General features: G+C 39.3%; 1 protein-coding gene across 1 annotated transcript in view; it reads right to left on the reverse strand.

The window, feature by feature from the left end:
• The window catches only part of LOC142079357 (ubiquitin-conjugating enzyme E2 E2), a 220,963-nt gene that overhangs the window by 23,423 nt on the left and 171,337 nt on the right, over positions 1-26,203 (reverse strand). The window contains exons 4-5 of the mRNA XM_075143420.1: positions 17,010-17,142; positions 2,739-2,886 (exon numbers count right to left, since the gene is read on the reverse strand). Coding sequence (XP_074999521.1) covers positions 2,739-2,886; positions 17,010-17,142 — 281 coding nt within the window. The remainder of the gene's footprint in view (positions 1-2,738; positions 2,887-17,009; positions 17,143-26,203) is intronic.

Consider the following 26,203-nt stretch of genomic DNA (forward strand, 5'->3'; position numbering starts at 1 on the left):
GTTTAAAAAGGACAAACTCGCTCCTGCCTGGAGTGATAGGGAACAAAGGGCGGTGATGTATAACCGGGGAGGAAAGAGACTCTCTCCGTGGCTTTTGTAGATTACTGTGTGAATGACAGGAGCGGCAGGAGCAAATACCTCTTTTCATTTGCTCAGCCTGCTGGAGAAGAATAGCAGCGCTTGCCAATGAAGCTGCAGCTGTGCTCCAGCTCCGTTTAATCACTGTGTATGACTGAGGGTTAATTAGCTGCCATTCTTACTGCTATTTGTTGTTCTAACGAAGATTTGCATAAATGTAGGACTAGGGGGTAACTGATACTTGATTTTTCCCTTCAGAGAGGCTGGGGGTGGAAAACTCGCCCATCCCAAGTGTTTATGTTTGTGGGAGATTCAGTGTTGCCTTTCCATCTGACCTGATCTGCTTCTGGCTGATGAATGGCGAACAAAGAGTTCAGAGTTGCTTATCAAATCGAGACCCCTGTTGGGTTTCTGCCTTTAGAAAGGGGCAGGCTAGTTAGATGAAGGGAGGACCGAGGGATTAGAAAATTACTCCCAGCTGACAGAGAGGAAAATACATACGTGCATGTTTCTGTATCTATATACGTACATATATATGTGATGTATTTCAGTGATAGGTATCTCAGAGATATATATATCAATGGTGTATATCTCTATCTGTCTATCATCTATCTATCTATCTGTCTGTCTGTCTGCCTATCTATTTATCATGTTCAATCTGGATGTCATGGAACCAGTAATTTCTTAATGATAAAACGTCATAAAAAATTAATGGGACAAGCAGTACAACCAGAACAGGCTGTAGCACATTAGGCAATACACTGAAAACTAAGAACTTGTAAGTTTTTGCAAGCCTTCTGTTGTACATCACTAACATTCAAAGTTCACTTCTTATAAAAAAGTATCTAACATGAAACAGGCAATCTCAAAGGAAGGCAAAAATGACTCCGTGGTTCATATCGACCTGCCATCAGCTCCTCCTAAGAGGGGAATTCACAATACAAATTAAGAAATTATATTCATTCCTCAAAAAACCATAGGAAAATTTTAACATGAAGCAGTATCAAAATCCAAAACTACTTTGTAATTAAAGAGAACGTTTGAAAATGAAACGTCATAAAATTGTTTGATTTACTACGGTCATGTTGACGCTTATGGCTGCTAACTGAAAGAAACTGAAGGGAAGAATAACCTCCTGGTTTTAGTATGTTAACTTGTTGCATATGATAATATATTACGGGTAACTGTTTTCAGTGTTCCTCTTACACACTTGGTCAGCTAAAACTGTTGTTTGCAGCATCTGTAAAACAGTCTAAGGGAAAGAAAAAGATTGAGAGGGCAGAGGTAGTAAATTTCTGAATTTCAAATCACTACTGGAAAGTGGCCAGCTTTCAAGTTGACTGTATCCCTCCAAAGAGAGGTGACCACAAATGAGCACATACTTATTGCCAGCTTCTCAATCCCAACAGCTTTGCAGTGTCTCTAGCTCTTTACCTGGTCCCTAAGACACATGAGCAAATATTCATTTGCTTTTCTTTACGCTTCTGTCATCCATCCACCTGACTTCCTGTCATCTCTGCGTATTTTGGGGTAGACGCTAGCAGGAGCCAATCTTTCAGAGACGTAAGCAGAGAGCATCCCAAACACCTGAAATAAATGTGCCTGAAATGGTAACACAGGGCTCCTTTACCACCCCAGCTCTTAGCTGGAAGGAACGCCATGGGTTTTAATGCTATATACAGTGACAAACCCACATGAAAATAAAAACGATATCAATTGCATTTTTGTCCACTTTCACCTTATTTTGATCTTGGAAATAATTCAGTCTTCTGTTACAGCTTTTGACTCAGCCCTTGATTACACAAGAATCTCACATTCTGCCCTTTGCAAAGCAATTTTTAGCCGTTTGGTTGGGGAGAAAAGTTTAAAAACAGGAAACATAAAGGTTTAAAAACTAGATGGCAAATTAAAAAAAAAATTGAAGTGTACAATAAAAAATAAACCAGTAACAACCCTCACAATGTGTAAACAGATCACTTACTTAATTTTTCTGTAATGATTCTTTAATAATTTCTATATACTATGACTTTCCAAGGCTGCAGTCAGAATCATTCGTTGGTAAATATGGTAAAAGAAACTGGAAATTACAGATCTAGTGGTCAATGGCAGAAAACAAATCTAAAAGAGCTGAGGGAAGAGGTTAAGTGCTATGCTAGTTAATAAGAATGACAGCTTGCTTTGAATACTCATACTGGCTGTCCAGGATATTGAATAAACCTCATTTAAATTAATTTTCATTATTTGTAGAGTCTGTGTTAGATATCTATCATTGTCAGTACTATTAATATTCTTTTCAGAGACCATATTATCAGCATATTTAAATGAAAGCTTTCCTTTTCAATATTTATTAACTCATTAATATTTCTCGGTACTAATATCCTGGTTGTAATATCCAAATTAGTGTCTACTACAAGGTATTTTCTACTGATAAGACTTTTTGAATTAAAAGATTTTTATTCTCAAGTACTAAAAATGCACTCGAGCTCCTGAAATTGTGCTTGCTTTCTACACTATGTCTTAATTTAAATGAATGGCATTTAAAATTTACATTTTTGTCTTTTTTTAGTAGGTAGCAGTACAACAGTGCACTGACCATGCCCTAGTAGCTGACTGAAGATGAACTGTGAATGAACGTGAATGTGAAAGTTAATTCGTCTTACCTGGGTTGCAGTCTGTGAGGAGGGAGCAGATGGAGAGGAGAACTTTAGAAATGGTTAATGCTGGGCTCCAGTTGTCTTTTAAAATGTCCAGGCAGATGACGCCTTGGCTGTTAATATTACAGTGGTAGATTCTTGTCCGAAATGTTACCTAGAAAAGACAGCGTGTCTAAGTACAACAGTGTTCAAGCCAATAATTACACGATTGTTAAGCAATTAAAAAATTATACAAACTAACATTCTGCTTTCCTGGTTGGAATAACTGTCAGTTAAAGGCTGGGCAAGATAGGAATATTCATAAGAAAATAAAGAAAATAAAGCCTGCCTCTTCCACCTGTAGCCAGCAGTGGAACTGGTTTGTGCAAGGTGAGAATGGGACACGTTTCCCGAGCTTCCTCTTGCCTTGGTCTCACCGATCTCATTATTTTTGTATGGGGCCAAAAAAAGCTATTCCAGCCCCTGATATGGACAACGTTCATAACTCAGGCCCACAGCTACTTCACGCTTTGAAGGGAGGCAGAAGAAGACAGATTCTTCTGCTGTCTTCATCTGTTCACCGTTTGACCCAATAGATTAAGCTAGAAAAAAAATGTGGAGGCATCATATCAGTGACTCCTGGAAAAAGTAAAGTGAAAGGTTGCTCAAATAAAATGCTTTATTTCCAAATTTTAAGTTACAGTTGAATCAGTAGAATTGCTTACAAACACCTTCTGGGTTTTTTTTTGTAATTGATTTTGAAGATTTCTGTATCCGTTTTATATTGTCTCCCAGGTGATCCTGTATGTAACAAACCAAGGAGGAGATCACTCCTTTTAGCCTAGGATGATGTGCCTCTGCTTCGAGCTGAAGATATAGGCCTTTTATTTTAAAAGAAGTTCAGCTATGAAAGTCCACTTTGTAGTTCAGAACGAATACTGGGGCTACCGGATAAGAAGGGACAATATAAAAAACTACCCCTTGGGGGTCTCCATCAAGGACTAATTTCTCCATCAGTTCTACCCAAATGACAAGCCAAACCAGATGGTTTTAATGACATGTTCATAACATCTAAAATTAAGATGTACAATTTCAGTGGTCTACCTCATCAGCAATAACCCTGCCAACAGAGGGGCTGATTAGGCAGGAGACGACAGCAGGCAAAGCACACCCCAATTTAAGAAAGCTGTACTTCTCACCAGAATTGAACAGGGCTTATAACTGGGAGTGCTTAGGCAGCTATCCCTGCTCTACCACAGAGACAAACCTGCTTCTGGAGAGTAATGGAAACTGATGACAGGCATGCTCCTGTTCTGATTTTATTCAGTATCAGCAATCTCAGTGACCTCAGCGGGATTGAGATCAGGCTACTTATCAGTGAGCAGAAGAGAGGATACAAATGAACTAACCTGGTACCTGGTTTACTTCTATTAAAAAAAACCATTCTCTAACACACTGAAGAATTCTGCCCCTTTGGATTAAATCAAGCAGCTTTGACAAAATAATGGAAAGAAGAGGTAGCAGATTTCTGGTATGGAAACACTAGATTCAACAAGAAATACTTCTTTTCTTAAGTACTTTTCCACATAAATCTGGGAAAGCACTTCTGGGCCCAGTGTCATGCACTGGTGAGATCTGTAACAAAGATCTCCACAAAGCAAGTTCATCAGTTTTTAAATGCATCTATGTCTAAAGATATTGCCAATTAATAGGATAATTTAATAGTTTGCCACTCCATACCCTACGTATTTGTAGGTTCTTTCCTTCCCCCCCCCCTACAGTTGTGGTTCTGATTATTGTTTTCCAGTCGAAGTGCTTCACTTCCAGGACTTTTATGAGAATTAAAAATATTTCTGGCACAATGAGCTCAATTAATCCAAACACTATAGCCAGATGATCTATTTTTTTCCTCTGATTAGGAGTCCAGGCACATTCAATGTTTGGAGTGAAGGAAGTCTTCTGCAAGATCAAGAAAATAGTATTCAGTGATAAAATTAGATGTTCTTCTACAAAGGGAAGCTGTTTTGGAAGGTTACAAATACACAAAAGTGCTAAACTACCTTACACAAACTGCATGTCAAAAGCGTCCACAATGGGAGCTGGTGTGGAGGAGCACCCTGTGAATGCTCATCAGTGTTCATTAAGTCCCTGGATAAATTAACTCCAGGCACTCTTATACTTGAGATATAAGTGAATCAGGGAATGCTTCCTAGCAGGATGTCGTCCCATGACTCGGGCAAACACTTTAGCACCTGCTCAAGTTTAAGTATTGTACGCTTACTTCTCAGTACATTGTTGGAATAAAGTTTTTGCTTAATTATTTTTCCCGAACAAAGGTGCTTTCCTATGCTTCCATGATGAAAAATTTGAGGCCTTTATTCAGTGATACCTGAATACACTGAGTAATAAGATATATGTGGTCTCACCGAATGTGGGAGAAACACACTGAATCCATTGCGCAGATTAAATTATACCCTCTAAATTATTTCTAGACGGGTCAGTCTGAGCTTGTAACCTGCTTAAGAGAAGGCCATCAATTTGAGCCTGTATTTTAATGTGTAACTATTTTGCCGTCAGCTGAGAGGACAGACACGTTGCCACACATTCCCCTGACTTAGTTGCTTTTGAAGTAGGGACACTGGGAATTTGGCAGGATTCAGAGAGCCACTGGGATGAATGGAGCTAGTTCATATCTTTCATAAACTGTTCAACACTCCATTGCCATCTTAGGCGATCTGGTGGGTAAATGCACATGGGACTACACCCGTTTGCAGTTGGAAGGCTACTTTTAGCAAATACTTAGACCTGAAATGTAGCATTTTTTCCTATCTTAAACCTGTGACACTGAGGAAGGCACCCACTCACAAGATAAGTCTTACTGCTTATCATTGACAAATATGTCACCGACTCGCCAAACACGCCAGTGCACTTTCAAATGCCTGCCTAAGTACACAGAGACATTTTAATGACAAAAAATCAAAGCTTTCAGAATTTCAAAAGAAGCTGCATTATTGACAGCCTTTATTAAGGAACTGTGGGCTGACGGTGGCAGGCAACAGCGTTCTCATCCCAAAGCAGCATACAGTACAACTGGGATGACATACTGCTTGCCTCAAATTGCAGCTAATGTGGGAAATGCTGACATGTAACTTTCTGGATGTTGTGTTTACCATACCCACATTTTAAAGTTATGCAGGGTCGTTCCTATTATATGTGTAGAGAGAAACCAAGTGATAATACCATTCCAGGGGAACTAAATTTTCTTTATTATCGTCATATTTTTACCTCTGATGCCACTTAAATAGTTCCTATAAACGATGCACTCTAATTCTATTTATCCCCTAATGAAAACACCTAAACAATCCCATGCAGGGGCTCAAGGGAGTGTGTGGGTGTAGAGGAGAAGTTATCTTCAGACAATTGAATGGTAGAGGAGTAATTTATCTTTTTTTTTGAACAATAAGTGCCCTCTATGGATTTACTCCCTTTGATTCTGCAGTTTTAAGAGGGTATCTCATTTTGGTTGAATAAAAGTGCAGGTCAGAAAAATGCGAACTACGGGAAATAGGGAAAAATGGGACTATCTTCTGAAAACTGTAAGAGTACTATAAACAAGCTTTTGAAAAGCAATGATAAGGAATTTATATTCAATCAGTTTTGGAAGTAAAAATAATAAACTCATCTGTTTATTTACTGTTGAATGCCAAACCCTTCTGAATACTGTAAAACAGAATTAAACAAATAAAAAACCCCTTTGTATAGTCTTTAAGAAGAAAATGTGGTTATCTATTCAACAGGGGAAGAAAAAATGATTAGACAGAAAAGAAGTACACGTAAAGCTATGGCTGGCTGTTCATTGAATAAGTTTTAGGACTGAAAAAAGGCTGTTTATAAAACCTGGGAAGAGTGAATTAAGATGGATTTCAGTTGAGTGATTGGAGGCAACTGCTTGTAGGCAAGATAAATCACTCCTGGACCTCAGAGTGATTTTGAACACCAGTTTTCCAGCATGATGTAGTCCTAAAATCACTCACTATCTCTCTTTTGCACCAAATGTTCCTATGTTAGGTCCAAACCCAAGCAGCCACTGAGGCATTGGCATCTATGTGTGTGACTTGTTTAACCGTCGCTGGGAGATTCAGAGACAGACACGTAACGGCACCGCAGCTCTGAAAGGGCTGGTCCCAGAAATACATCTCATGCATTTTCAGACTCCACTGAATTCAGTCGTAATTCTCTTTAAAAACGTATCAGGAGGAAGAAATGATTCTCCGGTTTTGGATATTAGCACACAAGGGGTTACAGCGTGCACTCAGGAATTGCTTTCTTCAGCCTGTTTGGGTTCAAACCCTCACCTCCCACTCCTTATTCCTCCCACTGAAGCCTGGTGACTGTGCAGGGAGAGATGAAAGATTCCCAGAGTCAAGAGAAGAATAAACAAAAACATCCCCCTTTTGCTCGGCCAACACTGGAAGCAGGGCTGAGATCCCAGGGCTCTCATTCCCGCAGTTTTGGCAAGTTCCTTTCAAGCTCTTTCATTTCTTACAAGGGTGCAATCCCGCATGCCTGCCTGAGATGAAACTTCTGTCTTCCTCAAATATTCCCCTGGAGTTCTGGTTTAATAAAACTGCGGTGGCACTACCTGAAGTGGAAGAAGTTGTACTGCATACAGAAAAGGTTATATATATATTAAAAAATATGATGCCCTTTATGATGATGTTCATGGAGCTCAGGAGGGAGTAAGTAGTTCCCATCTCAGTTTGTCAGACTTTATGAGCAATAGATTTGTCTGCTTGAATAGAGAGAATAATAAAAACAAGATCAGGCCTACACTCTTTAGTCGTATTAGAAAAATACTATAAAGCAACCTAAATGAAAAATATCTATAGCTCTGAGTGACACAATGTTCATGCAATAGCCTTTACATTAATTAGCATCCTAAAATTTCTTACAGAATGGACTTCTTTTTATCTATACCCAGCACTGAGGCTGCCTTTCTAAGACAGGGTGATCCCTCTCTGGTTTGTAGCTACAGATTTGTAGCATGCACACAAACAATTGTTGAGATACTTAATGGATTATCACATGAAGTGCATAATAGATGACCGACCACATGATGCTCACTATTAAAGAGCACAATTTAAATATACGCCAAGAAATGAACTTCAGCCAGTTCTTAAAAAACTTGCTCACACCTAATTTTAGTTGGTAAAGAATAGCTATAGTTTATTTTATCAAAGGAAAATATGTCATCTGCATTAGCAGGAAATAATAAATTGTAATTACTTTTGCTTGACCTACAGAAAAGTCTGATATGCAAAGTAATCTGGGTTTCTGTGGCAAAATGCACCATGTGAGACATAGCTAGCCAAAAGTGATAACAATTTAAAAGGGATATAATAGCATCCACACAAGTTAACCTTTAATATTACTGAAAACAGTATGCAATATGACTAATTATTCATTATATTCATGGTAATTATGAAGCTGAGTAACTACTCACACTGCCTCTTTGAACAGACTGTTGAAGGGGAAAAAATATTGAATAAGCACAGCAATATTAAATGTCTACATTATACAAATGTACTCATTTTGCTCACAGATTTAATAGCAGAAAAAATAAAAAGGGACCTTGATAATCTTTGATGAACCTGATTGGGCAAATAAAAAATTATCCTAAACCGGACAAAGTTTTCTGAAAAAAAAGGAAGAGCAGGAGAGAACAAGGGAAATGGATTACTGTTCGGGTTAGGGACGTTCAGAATAGAAGCAATATCATAAGATGCAAAGCCTCAAAAGCTTTCTCTGACAAAGTCAATCTGAGTTTTCATAAAATAATTTTCATTTAATCAGCATAATCCTTCTAACAATTAGTAAATCCATATGGAAAGTCAGCAATAAAGTCCTTTTATAAAGGGTAAAATTTTTTAAGATTTACTGGCCATTTAACTTGTATAAAATAAATCCTCCCTTTTGTAGTTTAAAGCATGCAGGTTCTATCGTCCTACATGCACGCCTCTCTGAGTTCGCCAAGTGCTCCTTCATGTTTGGTTTAACGCAATCCAACTCTTCTCACCTAAACGTGAGTGAGCCTAGCGCATAGCAACATCTTTATTTTATGTGAAAAAATCGTATATCACCGTGTGACAGACAATACCTGGCGTTTTACTGTTTTTCCTAATTCCGCTGTGCGTCGGTAAGAAGGGAGCTCCCGGGTGTGCTGGGGGAATGGAGGCAGAGGCAGGCGTGGCAGGCACGGGGCGCCGGGCACAGGGCTGCCGGCCAGCGGGGCGTGCGGGCAGGCTGCGGCAGGCACTTCAAGTCCTAAATTCTATTCTTAGAAACCTAGGTTTTTTTTACTTGCCCAATTTTAACAGCCTTTGGGTATTTAAGTGCTGCCTACATGAGAAGTTCTAGGCAGACTGACCTCAAAACCGTAGTTTTCTGTCCTAATCAGTTCATCTGCTCTTATTCTATAGTAATAATGTACATAAAATTCTTTCTCTCATATCTGTATATATCTCTGTGTGTGTAAAAGAGGACATGGAAGAACATTGATAATGATGTATTTTTAGATCACATGCATTTTATGCAGTAAAACGTGTGTGATGTGGCAGAATTACGAAGTTTCTGAAACATCCAACAGACATCACAAGTCCTCTTTTGAAAATATATTTGACAAGCAGTATGCAAACCACTGCTGTGAGGCAGGAAACATTCTCCGTAAGATGCCTCTACAGGCCCTTTTGGGGAGCTTAATGTATGAGGTATTTATAGGAAATGGGCAGAAATGATGGACCACCTAAGTTTTGGGGAGGGAAAACAGGAAGAGTTTAGTTGGATAGGGACATCTTCATCAAGACTAAATAAATCAATACAAACTATTGATATAAATCAGTATATTAAAAACAGAGTGAAAAAGAAGGCTATTCATTGGAAGAAATGGCAAGTCAATTTGGCAATTACTAGAAGAATTATCAGATCACTGAATTCAAAGAAATCTCAGAGATTTACATGATATTGCCCTATCAAAAAGTGTGACTTTTGCATTTATTCGCACTAAGATGTAGTTATTGATCCTTTCCTCAGCCTGACATATTTCTGCTTGCATCTCTGTCCTCCACTTATGTCTCTATGATTCTGTCATTTTGAGAGGCATTCAAGTTTAAGGAGCCACCTGGGTTTGACCTGACCCGAGCCCTATAGGTTCAGCATTACCTGAAGATATGGGACCTACGGAACGAACGGAGTTTCACTGCAGGTGGTGCAAGCGTGGGAACCGCACGCTGCAGTTCGCACGCCTGGGAAGAGCCGCTCCGAGAAGAGCAGGACTCGGGCTGATACCGCTATAGCTCTGACAGCGGGTCCGCTGCTGGTAGGTTGTCCACTTCTCCCTCTCAAAGACTCAGATGCACGGGCATCTGATTTCTGCCTGCAGCCACCCCAAGTCTTCGCTCGCTGGGAAAGCCTGCCAACTCCATTTATTGTCATGGATGAAGGATCCACAGGCTGCGCTCAGCAAGGAGACGTAAATAGCAAGGCCGGGCGAAGAACAAGGGAGCGTGGAGGCAGAGCGAAGGGGCCGGGGGAGGCAGCGGTGTGGGAATGCGCCAGGCGAGGGACCACCAGACCATCGGGAGGAGGAGGATGGGGAGGGCAGGAGGCAGCTGAGAAGAGCTGTGAGCAGCACGGCACGGCACTGAGAGCTAATGCGATGTGATAGAAGCTGCGAGAGAAGTATGACGAGGCAAATGAATGTAAGGGATAAGAGTGACAGGAGACCATTGCATTCGAAGGCTGATCATACGATGGCAATATTGAAGGTAGGTTGAAACCCTGCCTGCACCAGGGTTGCAGAGATGGTAAATAGATGATCAAATAGACTGTACTTAAGGTTACTCCAAGTTTGAGAGCTTCAAATGTAAATTGTGTTAATAGTAATATATGCAAGTTAAAGTGTGGGTCTGCCTTGTAAGGTTCATTTTAACAATTTAGGTTAGAAATACCAAGGAATGTTTATTTTTTCTCATCTACTCTTGTAAGCACTGTTTTTCTATTACACTGCACATAAAAGTGTCCTTAACAGCCAATCACATATAAAATAAGTACGAAAAAGTAGAGTAGAAGCCAAGAATAAAAAGAACTGCCCCTTGTACATGAGGCTGAATTTATGCAATAGGTAGAAAGTTTGTACCACAGGAAAAGAATTCCACATAATAATATTTAGTGCATAGAGATTAGCGTTATATGACAATTACATATAAAAAATTGAAGAGATGCTTAATATTGCCATTGAGATCACATTCTATAGACACTGTGCGTTATATTTACAAAGGAAAAAGACCCTCCTTGCAGTCGAGCAGTTGATTTAAAACAGCTAAGCTTTCAAATGCTAAGAACAATTTTTCAGTCAGTCGATAGACATATGAGATTTACAAGGAGGAAATGGAGTTTTCTGTTATTTTAATTTTGATTTAGAGGTGATTTAGCATATTGCAGCTTTCAAGTCCTGCGAATCATTTTTCAGTCAGCTGAGATTAAAGTCCCTAGCAAGATTAATTGTAGAGTTGGGATTAAGAGATTTTATAAATCACTCAAATTCAAAAATAAAGCTAGCAGAGTACTAGGATAATGATAGATATATCCATATTGTATCAGCTACAGCTAAATTGAATTGACACTGTAATAGACTGAACACAGTCAAATATGAGAGTAGAAGTTATTAATAAAGATTATTCTTGATGAAAATGCAGACACCACTGCAGTGACAATTCCTGGGGGGAGAGTTCTCTTGAAGAGCATTCATTTTTCTACAAACACCTGTATGAGAGACCCTGGTATGGCTTCCTGATCTGTCAAGGCTTCCTGCTCCAGAGGGACAGTATGCAGATAGTGAAATTACCGCCCTTCCTTCAATAACTATAGTGTACATAAAGATGCAGTGTTAATTTGTCATAATGGCTAAACTTTGGAGGATCTCAGATCAGAAAAGTTTGCATACTTGGGGAATTCACTGATTTCTTATGTGGACCGAGGACAGAAATTGAGCTGAAATTCTTTCTCTCAGATTAGGCTGACTGAAAGATGTGATACCTCCTATTCATATACACGTATATATATATACACACATACACCCACAGATACACACACCCCTTACACACAAGAGACATCTATCTATGCGTAGCTATATCTCCCATGCAATACCCCAAAGAAAAAGACAGAGCAAGAGAGCGAGCTTTCCTTTGTTAAAGCCAAGGGGCGAACTGTCTGAATCCATTAAGGATGAAAGGAAGATAGTTAGCAGGAAAAAGAAATCTCAAAGGTGTTTCTAAAAAAAGTTGAGGGGTCATTAAGGCAGCGGAGAAATGTAAGGTTATTTCCTTGGCAGGCCATCTAAGTATTTTTATTCATTTCTTTAAGTGGCTGCTCTGAACAGGGCACAGCTTTCTCTATTCTTCAGCCCACTGCACTACGAGGGAGATGCTGTATTTTGGGGCTGAAGTGAAACCTCACCTTGTGACCAAGACTGAAGCCTCATCAATACCTGGCCTTTAGCAGAAGGTGAGATCACGTCCACATCTATGCCTCGCTTTGTCTCCATACCTTCCTCCCGCCTGGCATCTCATAAAACCAACGCGATACGTAGGATGCAGCTGAAAAGAGCACGGCGATTCTGCAGGCTGCCTGCTTTCTTGCTGACTCAGCCAACTGGGTGCTCAGCTAATTTCCGCAGTGCTACAGAAGCTTCCTCACAGTGGAGGCGAGGAAATATTTTTAATTGATTAGAGCCTCCCAGAAAGCCAAAGCTAATTTGTCAGTTCTCAGATGAGCTGTTCTAAAAATCGTGTTCTCTGGTTGTAGAGATAAATCGGAGTTAGGCTGGGATGGCCCTCCATCACTCCTATTCAGGCTGCATCAGTCACGCACAATAAACCTTTTTGGGGAAGAACAACTCCCTCCTCTGCATGAGTGTGCTGCAGTTGTGAGTGAAGCCAAATGCCATTGATTTAAAAGGAAAGCAGAGCTGAAAGGGTCAGTGACCTCCGGCTCGGAAAATCTGGAGTCCAGTTTCAAGGCATGAGACAAAGTTGAAAGACTGAAATAGACTGACTTCAAAAGGGGAAAAAATTAATATCGTGAGAGCAAATTATACTCTGACTTACCACATGGTATATTCTATTTTGGTGAAGAATAACTTAATTTGGTATTATGTTTATGGCTTGGCTTTAGAGAGATACTGCCAGGTAAGGACAGACAAAAAGAAAACTATGGACCTGTAGGGGAAAGACTGGTTGGTGCAGACTGGAAGGGAAACCTGATGGCAGTGATGCTTGGCTATGCAAAACTAAGAACATGAACTGGACCACACAGTATAATTAAAGGATGTAAAGAACAGAGATAGAACTTTAAAATCTTAAGAGCATGTGATGTTGAAGGCTACAAAGGTGTAAAAACTGAAGAAATACATAAAAATGAAAGTTTTGGATAGATACTTTTTCTTTGTTTAAACAAAACCTGAACGAATCAGTGATTCAGTTTCTCTTACGTGCTAAAGACAACGTGGGAAAGCACCTTAACTATCTAGAAGAACAAATACAAATTACTTTATACATTTGTTAGAAAAAAACCCAAAATATAGGTCAAACATCTTTTCTTCATGTGCAAATGTACTCTCAGATGTTTAATTTTATTTTAATTAATGTTTTGCAATATGCAGCAGGGTGCCCAATGATCAGAATAGGAATCAACAGTATTTATAGAAGGAATCTGGATCCTTTAGAAAATACCGAGAACTTTGTATAATACAACCAAACAATGGTTACACTACAAATGTATTTTAATTATGATAATAAAAATAAAAGATATTTATCCAGAATCCACTTTCAATATATTTTTCTTATTTTAAAAAATATGTTACCCTTCCCAACATCCATGTGCAACATACACAGGCATGGCAACAGAGTGCACAACATCTGAGAATAGATAAGGAAAAGGGACTGTGGAAATCTTTCTGCAGATTTTAATACACTTTTGATTAGGCCCTTTAACAGTAACTATGTTATGTGACATGGGCATTTGCCTTTGGAACCTCAGGCTGGGTCAAGTAATTGCATCTGAGAAATACAGCTTCTTTTTCTTCCCAGGTCTTTTGTGGTCACATTTTTGGAAGATCAATTTTGACAGTACTCATTTAAATGTTTCCTTACTTCATAGTAAAAGAAGGATGAAAATGGCCCATAGAAATCTCAGGAGGAACGTATGAATTCAATCATAGCGAGAAATGTGAATTAGACCCTTTCTTCTATGTACTTACAGGAAGGTAATCTTGCCAACACTCAGGAATACATTTTATGTCTTTCTTACTACATTCCACAGTCTTGTACTTTATCTCTAGATTTTTTAACATGATAGAGCCATAAGGAGTGGGACTATACTTAGAAAAAAAAATCTAAGATGATCTATTCCCATAACCCTCGGACCCATGATTTTGAGAACAGCACCAAATATCACAAATCTTGCAGTGCAATAGAAGAGATGTCAACACCCAGTGACACAGATAGCACCGTACCGTGAGGCCATATGTTACGTTCCACGTACTCACTACTTTTCTTTTGCTAAAAATAAGTGTGTGGAGAACATATTTAAACACCATTTCCCACCAATACTGACTGGCAGCAGCTACCTTATGACAAGCAGTCATCTTCCCATGCTGCTTTATTCAAGGGATTTCCCAAACTATTTTACCTATGAATCAGTTTCATAGGGTCTGGAAAAGAAGTGTAATGAAACAGCAACAGTTTGAGAGATCCTACAGCAGGACTGAAAATAAGGGTCATTTACAACAGTGGCCGAAGTGAATAGGGTAAGAATCCATGTGCACAAAATATGCTAGCGACATAGTCAGTTATATCTGACATTAGTCCCCTGTGCACATGTACTCCTTACTTTTTTAGAGATAACAATTTCCCTCATTATAAATACTGGCCTTTTAGTAATGTAATATGGCATCATCAACTCTCTCAGACTTTACCAAGCAGTACATTTTCATATGATTTATATGCACACATTTCTTACAGTGACAATTGGCATCAAGATAAAGGCAGACAAAAAAATCTATTACAAAGCAGGACAAGAACCACCTCTTTGCTTGATATTTCATTAATAAGCAACGCTCAGCTGCATTACTTGTGTCTCAAAATAATACAGTCGCCAGACACAACTGAGTGTGGATTGAAAGTCTTTACCTCGTGGTGAAACAGCAAACTGGACCTTCCCCTTCTGTTTTGAAAGGATGCCTATTGCATATATTGCCTCAAGACTCAACAGATTCCACGGAGAGAATAACAAAAGATATCCCTCCAACTTGTCTTTCAGATCTACTTCTTTACATATTAGGTTTGGATCTCTGAAAGAACTTCAAGCTCTCTTTTATAGTCAAGAAATCCATTTAGTGGATATGCCAATATCCCCTTAATAATAGAATCTTAATTTGCTGGGGGACTGAATGTAACGGTTGCATTACAGCTACTACAAACAGACCAAGCCCAGCAGAGAAGCAAACAAAAGGGGCCTGTTAAGACGGACCTTGTATAGCAAGTACGAAGTCTGGGCTGGGCTGGGCTGGGCTGGGAGGGAGGCGGGAAGAACAGGGGCATCGCCCCAGCTCAGTGTTCCCAAAGCTTTACCTAACTGAAGGAGGAGTTATAAAGTTTCAAATTCTTTCTTCATTGTGTAATCACAGTTATCTAAATCAGAAAATGTGCAGTCAGCAAGGTGTACAACCCCTGTAAGACCTGTCAGTGACCTCAAAGCTTCCCTGAACTGGAACACTAAAAGTGGGAAACAAAGTTAGACGCCCTCTAATACTGCTATACTGACTCATCTTTAGGTCACTGGCTGGGAAAGTCCAATTTACAGAATGACAAGTACTTTGAAATCACATCTCTCGTTCTTTTTAAAAACTTTTCCTGATAATATCATTAACTACTATAAACATTACTACTGTGGCATTAAAATTCTGTTTATAAACACTTCTCTTTCAATGATGTACTCATAGTAATCAAACAGGAATCAGCTACTCTCTCTTTTAATGCAATACCCTTCTATTACAGACCAACGTGGCATACCAACCCTTTCACAAATGTGTCAAAAAGAAGGTAAATATTTTTTGCTCCCATAGCTCCTCCTGGGGAGCTGTTCCAGCCTCTCGCTCTCCACACTGGCAGGGTGAACAATTTACCCCTTTTCGCTTTGTTTCATAAAAGACAGGCCCGTCAATTTCTTTGATTCTATTAACAGTCCTGCGGGGTAAATTTTCCCGGTTTCTGTTCCTGTTAATGAACATGTGTGTTAAGAATTGCACTCAGTCTTCCGGATAAGGTCTTACAAGTGTCTTGTACATGACATTGGTAATTCCTTATCTCTACAGGCAATACCAGAGGATGCATCTTAGGAGTGTATTTGCTTTTTTATTGATGCATTAGACAGGTGGTTTGTAACAATCCTGTGATCACCCAATAGAGCCCCATTTTCACACCCTCCCTCAGCGATTATTACTACTGGTTATCGATGACACTCTGCACTACTGCATTTCATCCCATTTCTGTTTTTCCAGTCTTCATGATCACTAGATTTTTCCTGTTTGACATTCCAAGCCTACTCAATCACGGTAATGATCTGCCATCTTCATGTTATTGGTACAGTTCTGCTTTTGTGGTTAGTGCCATTATTGACAGCATTATAAAATGAATCCGTAAGGAATTCTGTAAATCTCTGTCTTTCACTCCAGTTTCTTGCCTTTGTTGCCATATTTCCACATTCCTTCAGAAAACTGATGTAAAGCAATTACTTATAACTTCAGGAACAATAGCGTATCTTGCATCTGCAGAAGTGAATTATATGGGGTAGTGCAAAAGGTGCATATTTTTGTCAGACTGCCACAGACCCCTGGCGAATGATATAGGTCAACAGGAAAGATTAAGTATCTTCAGCTGCTTATAAAGGGTGCAACTCAAAAACAAATGCTTTCGTCTTAGAAACAAATCCAAATCAAACAAATAACTGCTGGAAATTATGCAACCATTTGCTAAATAAATCCATATCCATCCAGCTATACTGGCAACATGCAGGCAAATTTTAGGCAGTTATTTAAATTCTTTCCATCAAAATACTCAGTTTAAATATTAATTATTGCCTTGAAAGTTTTATGTTTCATCCTACAATGATATACCAACATACACATAAAAATATATCACAAGGAGAGGACTCCTATCAGACTTTTAATATCCTCCTACTAACCTTAGGTGGTTTAAAAGGATAGTCCGGTGAAAAGGTAATGTCAAGGAAGAAAACTCCACCTTCATATACAGACCCTGGAGGCCCCAGTATAGTTGACCTCCATTCATAAATGTTGTCTCCTTTGGGTCCAGCACTAAAATAGAAAACAAAAATATAACATAATAACCACATACAATCAAGAATATACTGCATCAGTTATACTCTACTAGCAGTACCGCTGATTTTGCAATAACACTACAAGTTAAAATCGTGTATCACATTCGTTAAGTTAGTCCTGGATAAAACATATAACTGGTGTCCTAAGCTCTGTCAGTGAAGTGATATATTCAGCCAGGAAGAAGTATTAAAATCACATTATAAATTATTCAAATAAGCACAGAAAAATTCCCGATTGCCTTATCTCAAATATTTTAGTGGGCAGATGTGAAGTATTTACAGTGCAAGGATACAGAGACTTTGCTGAGATGCCTTGGCACCGCCTTGCCTCACAAGTCATCCTATTTTCACCTACCTCCTCATCACCTACCTCATCAGTCAGTAGCTGTGTAATTACACACATTATTATACAGCACAGACTGTACTCAAGACTGAGCAGGGTACAAACGACCTTGCAGCTGCACTTTCTAAGTTACTAACCTAAGGTCTCCAGTCACTAGTACAGAAGGCTGCTTGACTCTGCAATCGTTGCCCTATCTTAAAAATATTATATACAGGAAGCGGCTTAAACAGTTGGATTATGTTAATTCAAAGTCCTCGTTTAAAAACACAGTACTGAAACAATATTTAAAATGTACAAAACGTAATCCTCTATGTGAAACAAGAAAAATCTCTCACCCACACGGTCAATTCCTGAAAAAATTAAATTAAAAACTAATAAAAGTTCTTGGGCGTGACTCTTCCAAAAGCCAACACAGCCTCCTTTCATACAACATAATGCTTGTCCATAGAAATACATATTTTACTCAGGGTGGCCTCTTAAGGAATATGAAGACTTCTTTTTGGTTCACAGCCTGCTGATACCAGTCACTGATAAAGGACCTGAATTTTAATTAGGATCAATTGGGATGGTGACTTCTAGATAGCTGATGAATATTTTTTAGAGGAAGGCAGTGCTGGTAGATATTTCACATAAGTGACGTGCTATTGTCTTAAGGCATTTCTTGTGAAACAATTCTTGTTATGTTTGCAATAAAGATTTCCACAGCATGCAGGGGTTTGTGAAATAACCCTGTGTGTAGAACAGATGAAAGCTCTTGGCTATGCTCCATGCCTCACAATGTACCCAAGGCATACAATTATTATACGACATCATGTCATGTTCACTGCTCAACTATTCATTTTGTTCACTGAAAGTTAATAAAACCCTCTTTCACCTGAAATTCCTTGGGCTCCCTTCATTAAAACTTCTGACTGCATGATTCCCTGCATACAACCGCGTGACTTAGTACTGCGCGGTGTACTTCATTAGTCATGGTACCTGCATCAATTTTCTATAATAGCTGTTAATACTTCTTGGCTTTCTAAACTACGTGCTTTCTTAACAAAAATGGGTTACAGAGACTGTAACATTATGGAACATTCTTTTTCTATCAGCCATAGTAACAAAACTAGCAATTGTTTTAAAGATAAAATCTGGCTTTTTAAGTGTCACAATAGCAGAAGCGTTGCCATCCATATTTCACAGTGTCTATAATACATCAGGTTGCTAGCTGCCAAACAAATTTAATTTACCCAGTTCTCAGTTTGCATTAACCTTTGAATAATAAAGCACAGCTGAGACTGCTGTAAGAAACAAACCAGAGAATGAATAATTAAAAACACCTCCACTGCCTTTAGAAAGACCAATCCCGAGTCAACAGGGAAGGTTTAATTGTGACTGAACTAGGCATTAAGGGGCTAATTGAACTCTTTATAAGCCCAAACGAATGTGGTCCTACATCAGTGCTATGATATACAAGGTTCACAGAAAGTAAAACCCTTAAAAAAAAAAAATCAGGCAATTAGTTCAACTAGAAAAGGCAAGAAGCAGGGGCAGTCTAAATCTTACATGAAAAAAAGCCCGTAATATGTGAAGGAAATCCTTTCCCATTTTTGCAGAAAAATGTTCTAATACTTGGAGAAGCAATGACTCAGTTGATGCCAGCAGGTTAAAATGGAAGTGATACAAATGTCAATCCCAGAGAAATGGTTGGAAACAGCAAGTGAAAAAAGCAAGCCCTGTCTTTTTTAGACCTTATTTAGCCAGGAGGAGATGGCTGGGCCCTTTCTGGGTTTGAGCGAGGCTCACTTTTTTTGATCAGAACTCTCTCTGATAGTGGCATTTTCATAACGTATATTATTTTTATTTGTTTTGCCTATTTATTTAATTGCATTAACATTTGAAATGAGCAGTCATTAATTAGAATAGTTGGAAAATGCTCCATCTGCCAGTTGAACTGTTTCGGCACGTCCAGCTACAAGCCCAGCCTGATCACATTCTGAGGATGCTGATTAACATTAATTGAAGGTTTTCTTTGCAAATGAGAGATGAAGCTTTATTAAGTATTATTATTAATTTGAAGAATAGCTTGAATTGTATGGAGTGTGGGAAGACTGCTGTTATCGACGTTGCCTGTTAGAGTGCTTGCTGGCAGCAAGGCTGTTCAGCCGATGTAAAATACCGATCCATGGGCACAGGCAACAGCTGGTGTTAAGGGCAGCAGCATGCACAAGCATAACGTTTTTTCACTTGCACATTAATAATACAAAAAGTTTGACAGGTGTATTATCTTTGTTTTCCTTCGTTCCTAATTGTTAAGCCTTTTATTTATCCACATTATTGGCAACCAGAACGACGACTCATCAGGCTTCACCAGAGAAAATTCCCATATGTGCAAGACCTCAGCCAGAGCCTTATTCTATAAGGTTTATAATGCTAGAGGATTTAATTGCCCTTCTCTCTACATGGATATCTGCCCGGCACACTGAAGCCCAAATGTTTTACATTCAGTATGATTTATATTCCAGCTCTATTAATGTCACTGGCAACCAAACCACAGATCTCAAAGAAAGCAAACCAAACATCTCAGTGCCTGAAGTTCTGTTATCTTTGGAAGGACAGATTCAGATGTGCACCCGCTCGGCAAAGGGCAGACTAAATCTGTCTTGAACTCAGCTGACCCAGGGCCAGAGCACACGCATGCTGCCCGCGACTAACCCGCTGCTACATCAGTCAGCTTCAGGGAAGAAATAACGGTGGCTGTGGCAGCTCCAGGTGGAAGTGGCTGAACTATAAGGATCAGGTGGTTAGGAGAAGGACAGGTCTGCTGTCAGACCAGCAGCGCAGCCTCCCAGTTTGAGCCCTGACGCTGAAACCCTAGCCAACCTGCAGCACAAGGCAATCGAGGAGCCCAGCGGTGTGACTCTGGAGCTGGCACTCCCACCGCTTCCAGTGTTTTCTCCCAGGTGGAATTTGTAACGTAGGACCGAGGAGGTGCAGCTGAGCATTAAGGCCCTGGAGACCTGATGTTACCAATGGCTTGTCAAGAGCTAGCTCTCTGCTGTCATTACTCCCTTACAGCTGATGAGACGCCGCACAGAATATTGCCTGGTTTACCCGCTGGGGAGGCTTTGCTCACTGGAAGGGCTGAGGACATGGAGCCGGCCTTCTTCCTCTTCCAGAATGACAGCAGTATGGGTGTATGAAATTCAGGACAAAGAAGTCAAAAGATGTAAAATGGTCTCCCTTGTATTTCACACTCCTTTGCCTCTCCTTACATACTTTAGTTCTGCCACTGCTTCCCACATACATACTTGCAGGTGAAATGTATGCACATCGGTTACAGTTAGTAGCAAAATACTTTAAATGCTACTATAACTGAATTCATTTTGCTATAAATACGCTTAATGCACTGAGTATTTTCTATTCCCTCAACGTGTTTTAGGCAGGCACTCATTTGAAAGTAGTGCTGCTAAAAACTGCTTGTCCAGTACAATCCACCAAGCCTTCCCTGCATTCAGAATATCCTGAAATATTAAATTTAAAGTGATGTATTAGGAGAGTTGTATGAAAACAACAGCATCTATGAGACATACCAGATGAAAACCTATCTGGAGAAGTTATGAAAGTACAGTTGATTTTTAGTTTTATTGGAGCTGTGATTTGTATACAAATTTACTCAATTACCAGAGAATAACTTAAAAAAGTAAAAATACAGAAATTCAAAGAAATCACAGTATCCCACATTTATTAAATAGTTGTATGGAATAAATTAGTGAAAATAATATTATCATTTTCTAATCTAACTTATGTTTCTTGATGAGGGACCCCCTACTTCCCCAGCATCTATAATTGGAGGTAGCGTATACTGTAGAAAATGAGGACTAGTTCAATGTCTTCCCTTCCATTCTTGGTCTCTGTATCTTGCTGGTATCTACTTTTAAAGTGTAACTGTACTCTTTAACACAAGGGAAAGGCAAGCCTATAGCACAAAACAAAGAAGTAAGAAATGGAATTGTAACTTAAATTGCCTTCTAGTTCCGACACGCTAACGGTGTGTGGGGGGAAGTGATCAGGCCAAATAAAACAGGAAAGCGAGATGGCTGGGAGGCCTTCCCATTCCTCAGGACTCAGAAAGAAATGGAAAGATTCTTCTGGACTAGGTGAGTTTAAGTTTACTTTTATTCTCATCCTTTGTAACAGGGTAGAATAAAGCAGGACCAGGATATTATACTAATTTTGTCCATGAACTCACTTTCCATGGCATTGTCTATGGCAATTAAGTCTTATTACTGCCTTATCTAATCTAAATTGCCTCAGCACACAGAAACACACATCAGAACTGGAGTTCCCCTGCACCAGGTGCAGTCCATGGAAGATGCAGACCCTCTCAACTATCTTCGGTGACATATGACCGCAGAAAGAAGAGGGATACACTCAAGTCTCTTCCTCTTCCTTTTCTTTTATTACATGGAGCCTGGACTTTACTATTTAAGAGATTTCCCTCTGAGGAGAGAAGCTCACCACAGAATTATCTCCATTTATAAGACGTACAACATTTTTTCTTGCAATCCTGTTTCTTGCACATCTAACAGTTATGCTGGAGCAGATCCTGCCTCTAGCTGCCCTCCGTGAATGCTTCTGGGAAGCCAGTTGCCCAGAGGGCAAAGTGGATACAAAAGTATTGGAAGATTAGCAAAATAATTTAAGAGCACAGCTGGTAAGGGAAGAGGATGGAGTGACAAAGCAGAAGATAAATTGCAGATTCAGCTTTCAGTGAGATACGCCTCTTGAGAAGCTCTTAAGAAGCCTCATTAAAATAAACCGAGTACATACCTCTGCTCTCTGTTTTGAACATGGTGCCATTGCTTTGGTCTGTAGCACAGCTGGGGGCTGTACCTGTGCCTGGGGACACCCCCGAGACGAGCAGTGGGGCTGTGCTGGCAAAGTGGTTGCTGGATAATCTCAGCCTGGGAAGGAGTAAGTCAACAGGAGCTATGCTGACACTAACATCACCGGGTGACTCAGACCCACCTGCGCACCCAGTCCAGCCCCGTTCAACAAAACGCGAAATAGTGCCATTGAGGGGCATTGGCATCACAGCCCCATGAACAACCGTAGTTCTCAGCCCTGCTTTCCCACTGCGGTGTGTCTTTAGCTTTGGAATGGGTAGAGACAGTGCCAGCAGCACCAGTTATCTGTTGAATTTCTGCTCTTCTCCCAATTCTCTCTCCTCTCCATTCTGCAAGTCCACCTGATCCACCACCTCTCAAGCCTTCACCCTTTCTCTTCCCTTCTTAGTGACAATTCTTCTTCATAGAACCTGTATTTTCTATTTTCTGCTTGAGGGTGGTGTTTCTCCCAACCCTTCTCTGGATGGCGATAACTCATTGCGCCTTCATCATGGTGGGTCCTTCCTCCCTTCAGGTACATGCAGATCCCCCTCCCCCTAACAACCCATTTCTCTTTCTCTCATCAACAGCCATCAACAACACATCCTGCTATTCTTCATCTTTCTCCAGAAAGGAGGAGGGGGTGAAAAATGGTGCAGGGGGATTTTATTACAGTACAGCAGTTACTCAGTTTGTTTCTTTCCTTCCCTGTTGCCCTTCTTCTGAGACGTAGAAAATGAAGAGCAAGCAGAGCGGGTGCTGCAGCAACAGTGGCGTAGGGAAGGGAGTCACAGCTGCCTACCCAGATGCTACAGTGATATCAGTAGGTACTTTTATAAATGTATGTAATAAACAGTTGCCACAGCAGCCAAAGGAATACATTTCTACAAAACAAAAACAAAGAGATAGCAGTGAGCACTGAGACTGCCTGTGGCAATGGGCACAGTTGTATAGTTAATAACACCTCTGCTATGAATAAAATTAGCAGGCTAGTCTCCAAGCAGTAAAATCAAAGAACAATTAAAGAAATAAACCCCTTCAGAACAGAGATAAGTGCTTAGTTCAGCTATAATATTGATGACTTAAAGTCTCATCAAGAAATAAACCCTCCCCAAATTTGTACCTTTGGAATGCATAACCTTTTCTTCATTTCTTTTTTCCTGAAAATCTGCTGAAAACTCCTAAGATCTTCTTTCCTTCTTTTTTTTTTTTTTTTTAGATTTATCCTCATCTCAATTCCATCATCTAGACGGTGCAAAAAGTGCCATTATCAAAATACCGGAAGATACTCATTGTTCTTACTAGTTCTTATCTAGACCAAAGGTAGAAATTTTTCAGCATTAAATTTGAGGCCCAAGAGATCTGAATTACTCTAAGAAAATTAGCAGTATATATACATTTTTAAAGAGGTGTTCATTTTACCTTAACTAGACACTGTATGTAGAGAAAAAGCTTGGCTAGATCCAGTATTTTTGGTCGCCCTGCAATATTACTGGGAATTTATGGTTTGGAATATCAACATAATTAGATGAGGTAAGCACGATTTTTGGGTAGATATCTTTCATTAGACTTAATTATTCATAATGGAAACCAAGGGTGAAGTGACTGGGCTACTTGTCACTCAGAAAGGCTTTGGCAGAAAGAGAAACTTCAGACAAATCCCTTACACCACTTAGTTTCCATTACAGCAAGAGAATTCAGCTGAAAAATTTGGATCAGACTTTCTTCCAGTTCTTCCAGTTTTCTGATTGAGACCATCTTTCCATAAGAAACTTAAAAAAAAAAAAGTACTTTTAGGCAAGCAGTAAGAGAAGGAGGATATTAAGACATTTTTCTAACTCATGCTACAATTTCTTCATAGTGGTTATATCCTTCTTTTATCAAGTGCTTTTTATTGAAGCCAGTTACCATTTTCATCTACACTTTGGAACCAATATGTTTGTGGTAAATGCAATTGGAAGAATATCTAGGAAAACTGATCTCAATGAGCTGTCAAAGGAGCAGTAATGTATTACAGGATAACCAGATATTGCTTCATATGCTTATTGAGAGCACTTGAATTCAGTACAGTACGGCATTTTTTCATTGTCAATCTTCTCTAGTTTCAGCAAGGTGTTTCTAGAGGTCCATTTATCACCCAAAACGATATGAAGTTCAACTTTGAGGCTTCCTGCCACTTTCTTTCTTGCAACAAACCCGCAGCACACCAGGTCAGTGTGCCGAAAGTCTGTATGAGGCAAATTGTTTTTTTCTTGTGATTAACTTTCTCTGCCCTCCTGTCACTGGAGCCATTAAAAATTATTGGCTGAAGCTGCTGAAGCTGTGTTGGGTTTAAAATTAATAAGTTTTGGCCAGAGTAAAAATAACAAATAGATTAAGACCAAAGCGAATATCACTTAGTTGATTTTATTATTCACTTCTAAATAATAGCACTAAAAATTATTAAAAGTATCCTAGCACTTTAGCAGACTGGTATTATTCAAAGAGTACTTTGATGTTTTTATTCTCTAAAGTCCTGTCTTCAGAGCATTCCTGAGATAGAAACCATCATGAAGAGAACTGCTTCTTAATGCACAAAACAGTTATTTTTATTATAGTATCTACAGCAATTTATTCATTGCAAACACCATTACACAGTGTATGATCACAGCATGCTGAGTATTCACAATGAGATTTTAAAAATGGCAATTTTGTTAAGTATTCTCCACTTTGTTCAGCTGAACAAAATTACATAAAACCCTTCACAGAAGGCTTTCCTTGTTCAGCGCCGGAAACAATCATTTGCCTCCTATTACACATCTATGGGCTCGAGTCCCTTTTGCCTCATCTTTTGTTTCTTTTTCTTTTAAAGTAATACCACTAACTATAGTTCTAGCTCTTCTATACCACCAGAAATGGACAGTATATTTTAAATCAGATAAAATATTTATCATCCTGATTTGCCTCTATGGTAAATTATAGTAAGCATCATTTGTAGCCATATTTTAGCAAAAGAGGAAAAACATTACAAGAATATGAATAGACATTCCTGGGACCTTCTGATGTGACCTTCAACTTCGCAACTTGCCAAGTGATATTATTTCCATGTTACTCCCAATTTGCTTTTCCTTGAGGTTTTTTCTTTCCCAGGATTACCATTTATTTTTCAAAATGTAACTGCTTTTTAATTTCACAACATTTCCCCTTATCCACAACAGCTGTAACTTACCATTCTATCTTTTCTAAGTTAAACAGAAACCATGACACACAACAGTGGGGTGGCACCATCAGGCACTATATTTTTAAATTCTAAATCTAATTTAAAAGGATGAGGTGACTGAGTGCAGACAGATAGCACAGAAACCCCACAGCAGCTGGAAGATTTAAGAGGTGTAGTAGGGAAGAAAGCATTCTTTAAAACAGCACTGACTTTTTAGTTTCTGTGGAAACCTTAGAGGCAACGCAGGACAGAGAGGTAGACAGGGCTAAAAGCAGACCAGCACAGACTAGAAAGACGTACCATGAATGGGTGCAATGTACTGAAAGCTTTGGATTTGAAATCCATTTAATATGTTGATTTGATCACTTATAAAAAATGATTCCAAACTCCTACTCTTCATCAGAAATGATGAAAAACGAAAAAAAAAACCAAACCAAAAAATCATGCGCAATGCATTAGCGATGAATGGATCAACTTCGGCTACTGTCTCCTTCACTTTCTGATGATGGACTGATGATTTCATGTAAGAATTTTTTTAAGTCTTCTCCAAAAAAGATCTCTACAGTATCTTACTTTAAGAAATATTAGTGTAAAGATATTCTGCAGCAGTCAGCCATTTCAGTAA

Source organism: Calonectris borealis, chromosome 2, assembly GCF_964195595.1.
Source record: "Calonectris borealis chromosome 2, bCalBor7.hap1.2, whole genome shotgun sequence".
Classification (NCBI taxonomy): Eukaryota; Metazoa; Chordata; class Aves; order Procellariiformes; family Procellariidae; genus Calonectris; species Calonectris borealis.